A 6,366-nucleotide genomic window follows, 5' to 3' on the forward strand; every position below is an offset into this window, starting at 1 on the left:
CAGGTATTTTGTACTTAAGAACAAGCTCTTTTACACATACATTGCCTCAAATTTCTTATTTTACCTCACCCATTTTTTTTTTCTCAAACTTTCTTTGCTGGGGAAAAGTTTGTTTTCTTTCCTCTTCCTTACATTTCTACCTGGAGGAGAGATAGAGCCAGTCTGGTTCCTCAAATGTATAAATAATGCCCGAGAAGCATTATTTCCAAGGTCACAGCATGGCCCTCCTAGGAGGAAGGAGACTCGGGAGGAGCACCAGGAGAAAGTTGCCACTCACTGTGGTAGAGTAAGGGTGATGGATGCCCAAAACGCTGGAGACTAACGTAGTAACAGAATTCAGAAAACCCGCGGACAGGCCCCGAGGATCCCGAAGGTCAAGCAGCTTCTGTCGCAGGGCACTAGAAACTGAAATGGGCTGAGTAGCTGGGCCCAGTGGCCTTTGCCTGCCATCATATTCTGGGCTTCAGAAGCAGGTCTATGGAGAAGCCAGAGTATTGTTATGCATGTTTTATCATACCTTGTAATAAATAAATGAATGAATAGTCCCTCGGCAGATGGGTGGATACCTGGAAGGAAAAGTATGGCCTGCCCCAGGGCCTTGTTACAGAGATGTCGGCATTCGCTTAAGACTGGTGAGGAGATGGTCCTGCAGCTATCTTAGAAGGTCAGAGATTTCCCGGATTGTTGACTAATTCAGAATAGTCTGCCACCAGGGAGAAGCCAATTAGTTTATGTTGGTTTAGCTGTGAGCAGCTTGGAGTGCCATCCTCCTTCACAAGGCCATAATACACGCAACTCAGTGCCAGGAAGATGGCTCGCGTCATTTGACATAGAAGAGTGTATTGGTCAGATTCAATGTATGCAAAAACGTACGGGGGGAGGGGGGCGATCCAGCGTTTATGAAAGGGAAGATTTACGAGAGGAGATTAATTATATGGCTTTTAGGAAAAAAGTCAGGTCTGTACAGAAGGCGAATATTTATTAGCAATTTTCTTGCAACGTTTTATTTGTTATAATGCTACGCACTGAATGTCTATGTGTAATCCGCACTAAAGAGCTGTGCTGGAAGCTGCAGAATAAAATAACAGCAGTAAAGTTTGGAATTAGGCAAGCTTAATCCTCCTCTGGTCTGAGCTCAGGTTCCAAGGTTTTCTCCTCCCCAGAAATAATTTATTGCGCTATTCCTTCCTTTCCTTAAATGTCTTCTCTGGGCTCCTGACAGATACTCGCCTCGAGCTAGTTTCCTGAATCTTCCTGCCACAGGTTGTATTATAGAGCAGAGCAGAGGGGGCTGATGATCAGCGCGCCCGCTCCTCCCAGGGAAACGAGAGGATCCCTGTACATGGCTCCTCCTCGGGGCGACCTAGTTTCCTGAATCTTCCTGCCACAGGTTGTATTATAGAGCAGAGCAGGGGGGGCTGATGGTCAGGGGGCCCGCTCCTCCCAGGGAAACGAGAGGATCCCTGTACATGGCTCCTCCTCGGGGCGACCTAGTTTCCTGAATCTTCCTGCCACAGGTTGTATTATAGAGCAGAGCAGGGGGGGCTGATGATCAGCGCGCCCGCTCCTCCCAGGGAAACGAGAGGATCCCTGTACATGGCTCCTCCTCGGGGCGACCTAGTTTCCTGAATCTTCCTGCCACAGGTTGTATTATAGAGCAGAGCAGGGGGGGGCTGATGATCAGCGCGCCCGCTCCTCCCAGGGAAACGAGAGGATCCCTGTACATGGCTCCTCCTCGGGGCGACCTAGTTTCCTGAATCTTCCTGCCACAGGTTGTATTATAGAGCAGAGCAGAGGGGGCTGATGATCAGCGCGCCCGCTCCTCCCAGGGAAACGAGAGGATCCCTGTACATGGCTCCTCCTCGGGGCGACCTAGTTTCCTGAATCTTCCTGCCACAGGTTGTATTATAGAGCAGAGCAGGGGGGGCTGATGATCAGCGCGCCCGCTCCTCCCAGGGAAACGAGAGGATCCCTGTACATGGCTCCTCCTCGGGGCGACCTAGTTTCCTGAATCTTCCTGCCACAGGTTGTATTATAGAGCAGAGCAGAGGGGGCTGATGATCAGCGCGCCCGCTCCTCCCAGGGAAACGAGAGGATCCCTGTACATGGCTCCTCCTCGGGGCGACCTAGTTTCCTGAATCTTCCTGCCACAGGTTGTATTATAGAGCAGAGCAGGGGGGGCTGATGATCAGCGCGCCCGCTCCTCCCAGGGAAACGAGAGGCTCTTCCTCGGGGCGTCTTTGCTGTAATATTTGCAGTGCTGCCTTTTCTAAGGTTCAGTTGTTGCTGTTTGAGTCCTGGGGGTTAGTGGTGGTTAGGTTTGCTGTGTTGTGTTGCTTTTTTAAATTTTTGTTGCTTCAGTGAGTGCGTCAGTGCTGCTGCAGTGACAGCAGCGTTTGAATGTAGTAAGGGGAAGCTTTCTAATTCTGCTCTAGGCACACAGAGGGATTGCAGGGCTTCTGTCCTGTTCGGTGTAGTTTGAAGTTAATGATGGTTCCCAGACCTCTCTCTTGATTTGAATGAATCTTTCTCTCTCAGGGTTATGGACTCTTCGGACACTGCGTGGTGCTGTTCATAACTTACAACATTCACTTCCACTCCCTCTTCTACGTTTTCTGGGTGATCATCGGAGGGCTTTCCACACTGCGCATGGTAAGAAAGCCTCACACTGAACCCACACCTGCAGCTGGCTGCCCCCATTCCCCAAATCCTGTCCAACCACCGCAAGCCACATTTCAGCCCCGTGCCCTCCTTATAAACACAGCCAGCCAGTCCCTCCTCCCTGCTCCCCCTTTGCCAGTCTTCCCTCCCCTTGTGTCTGAGCTCTAGCCCCCAGGCACTCCCCCCTCCCCCTTGACCATGCCTCATGTCTGGGAGTGAGACGTGTCCTTCTGCTTGCCTCCTAGATTGCAGTCCTGCTGTCACGGACGGTGGGACACACGCAACGCCTCATCTTGTGTGGCTCCGTGGCTGCCCTGCACATGCTCTTCCTCCTCTACTTGCATTTTGCCTACCATAGAGTGGTGGAAGGTAAGGGGAGGAGGGGGGGGAGGTCAGTGGCAGGGTGTGAGGGAGAGGAGGTTTTGGAGAATTCACTTCTGATGTGTGGGGGGAAGAGGAGGAAGAAGGTCAGGCCTGGGGGGGGGGGGGGGGGGGAGCGAGACCAGACCTGGAGTATGCAGGGAGGAAGGGGAGGGCAGGCCTGGTGTGTGCAGGGAGAGATGGAGCGAGAGAGACTGCAGAGGGAGGCCAGGCCTGACATGAGGAGATGGGCAGGATAAGGGAAGCCACCATGTAAGACTGTTCCCAGCGGCAGAGGCAGAAGGGGCCGGATCTACCTTCCCTCGCTGAATAGGATAACTTGAGAGCTGCTGCTGAGCTAAATCTGCTTCCTTTCTCCTCTCTGCAGGTATCCTGGACACGTTGGAGGGACCGGCTGTCCCGCCCATGCAGCGAGTGCCACGGGACCTTCCTGTCTTCTCCGCTCTCCTGAATGAAACCGTGCGCATGCTGAACGTGCAGAGCCACTGACGCCATAGGGCAAGGCAGACTTTACAGCCAAGAGCGACCACACACTTCTTAGGCGACCATATGGCTTCTTACTGTTTTGTTTTTTGCTTGGGTTGGAGGGGGGCGGAAGGAAGTAAATCTTTTTAATCAGCAGTGAGGACGGATACCCATGCTCTCTCGCTGCCGGTGCATCCCAGAGAAGGACCCCCACTCCTCGGCCCGGGCCTTGCTGGGAAGGCTGTGGTACTGCTCTCGCACAAAAGTACCTGTTACTCTCTGGATTTCTCCCCGTGCAGCGCTGCTGTTGGGAAGGAGCACCCCTTGCTCTCCTACACCGGTACTGTTACTGTCCCAGAACATTCACCCCATAGCTCGTATCTAGCGGAGGGCTGTGTAAGATTTCTCTTCCCAAGGGATGGGGAGCTCGTTCTGGTTACTGCTCGCTCTGTATTATTTAAGCCCCCTCACTGGACTTTGCAAATATTGTTTCTCCTTTGATACCTTTTTTTTTCCTTATTAAATGTAAATCTTTAAGTTATTTGGTTCTCTGTTTCTCAAATGAAAGAAGGCATCTGCCAGGGTAATGTAAGGAAACATTTTGTTCCTGAGAGGGTGAGTGGGACAGACAGAGGGAAAGGGAGGAGGGGAGCCGGAGTTAGAGCCTGACATTAGAGAGGGCTGTCGAGGCCAGCTCCTACATTATTCATTGCTGTGTATCTGCATGTAATCAGACCCTGGATCCAGCCAGCAGCACTTTCCTCTTACTGCCTGTAATAAACTCGGAGCTGACGGAAGGTGGCTCACAGCTCCAGAACCAGGCCTCAGCTTATCCATAAAACACGCACTACCCCACCACAGAACAGGTACAGCACAGGAAGAAGCAATTGTGCAAGCTTCACACACACACACACACACACACACAGGCCCTACATCACAAGAGTTAAGAATGATCCAAACAAGAATGGAGAATAAAATAAAAATCATATTTCATCATTAACTTACTATTATCCACAAAACCTTAATTCAGGAATCCTCGCTCCAACTCACCATACCCCTCAAACCACATTCCTCTGCAAGACCCACCAGATCTGCATACAGAGATTCCCTCCAGGTTCCCCCAAAAAAATCCGTTCTCCACAACACCATTGAAAAACGTGCACTATCAATTGCTGGTCCGCATCACTGGAACTCTCTCCCGCCAGATCTCCGCCAGGAAGATTGCCATATCACTTTCAGAAAAAAATTAAAAACAAGCATACCCCTGAAGAAAGCCGCAGGGTCATCCCCACAGTCACATACCCTGCGGTTGCGTCCTCTTTCAGCAACTCAAAGGAACTGTTTTTCGGCTAACTGCACTTTAATATAACTTGCCTAATATTACACAAGATGTAAATTTGTATATAATGCTTACCATGTAAGCACTTACGTTTCTGCTTACTTGCTCTGCTCTACAGTTAGAATTGTTTAACCTATCCTCTTTTCTCTAACAGCCCAGTTTCACATTCCCTGTTATAATGTAATTTCTTGCTTTCACTGTTAACTGGTTTTCCCCTAGTTCTCTGTAAACCGGTACGATAAGACCTGGTATTGAGTATCGGTATATTAAAATTATTTAAATAAATAAATAAAATAAAAAATCTCATCCTGCTACACCAGTCCAGCCCTTAACAACTGGATTATTTCCCCCTACCAGCAGATGGAGACAGAGAACACTGATTTCTCCTGTGCCTTCACAGCCACTCCTGAGGAGGTGGTGCTAGCAGCAGAGATGCAGTATGTTCTGCCTCCAGCAGATGGTAGGATGGGCTGCTGCAGCAGCAACTTGGGGTTGGATCTCAGATCAGACCCCAGATCCAGGCCGCTGGTTTAGGCTAGCAGGGCCGGGTCCATTGCTCTGCTCCCAGCCCTTGAGGGGGTGCTTGGTTGAGCCTGACTGAGGAGCAGTATTTTAAAAAGAAAGAAACTAGTAGTAAAGAGATTCAGGTAAGTGGTTTCCTTTCCTTCTCATAGGTTTTTCCTGCTTTACTCCTTGTTCTGCTCTCCTCCCGCTCTGATTCTCTCTTGTTGTCCCTCACCTCCCTTGTTCCCCACTATAGCCTTGCACTCGTACTTCTTTAAAAAAAAAAAAATAGCGAGCAAAGTGTTTTGTTTTGGGGTCTGCAGAGGGAAGAAGGTGCCCGCATCGTCAGTGCTTTCAAGAGGTGAGTGCGACTGGCTCCCCTGCAGGAGGTGACTGAGGAGCTCATAGAATGGGCCCGAGCTATTCAGTGCTGTGAGTCCTGAGAAGGGGCCATTCCCTGTACGTACCCCGATCAGTCCAGACTCCTGGGTTTTGCCTCCCTTCCAGCAGATGGAGACAAAGTTTTGAAGGCACCGCCTCTTAACCCAGAGTGCCACCTGCATCTCCTCAGTAGTTCTCTGGCTCCAGCAGATGGAGGTGGTGCAAACCCTGCAGTCTGTGACTGAGTGTAAAAAAAAAAAATCCTCCCAGTAGGTTAAGGACAAACAGGGGTTGGGGACCCCGAAATGACTCCTTCCGTGCCAAGGGTGACAGCTGGTGGTCCGGCTCCCTCCCCTCCCGCGAGGATCATGAGAAACCTCTGCCACCCTTCTTCAGGGAAATAATCCTTTTTCTGGTTGTTTGTAAATTTTTGGCTGCTCGTCCCGTGGGAATGGCAGCCGTTTTGGAAACTTTTAAAGATGCTGAGCAGAGAAGGGCAAGGGGAAGGGATCTCCTGCCAGCGCTGTCGCCTGCCGATTTGAGGCCCTAGAGGAGCAGTCGGGTGACTATTCTGATCCCCTAGAGGGGTTTTGGGGGTCCTTTTTCCCCGGATTTTGTGCTTTTATTGCCCAAAG

General features: G+C 50.7%; 1 protein-coding gene across 2 annotated transcripts in view; it reads left to right on the top strand.

The window, feature by feature from the left end:
• The window catches only part of LOC115086669 (protein YIPF3-like), a 55,769-nt gene extending 51,721 nt beyond the window's left edge, over window positions 1–4,048 (top strand). For both annotated transcript variants that reach the window (XM_029592838.1, XM_029592839.1), the window contains exons 8-10: window positions 2,539–2,652; window positions 2,907–3,030; window positions 3,410–4,048. In XM_029592838.1, the coding sequence (XP_029448698.1) occupies window positions 2,539–2,652; window positions 2,907–3,030; window positions 3,410–3,531 (360 nt within the window). In that variant the 3' untranslated portion in view covers window positions 3,532–4,048. The remainder of the gene's footprint in view (window positions 1–2,538; window positions 2,653–2,906; window positions 3,031–3,409) is intronic.
• The last annotated feature ends 2,318 nt before the right edge of the window (window positions 4,049–6,366 follow it).

This window comes from Rhinatrema bivittatum, chromosome 3, assembly GCF_901001135.1.
Source record: "Rhinatrema bivittatum chromosome 3, aRhiBiv1.1, whole genome shotgun sequence".
In the NCBI taxonomy this organism is placed as follows: domain Eukaryota; kingdom Metazoa; phylum Chordata; class Amphibia; order Gymnophiona; family Rhinatrematidae; genus Rhinatrema; species Rhinatrema bivittatum.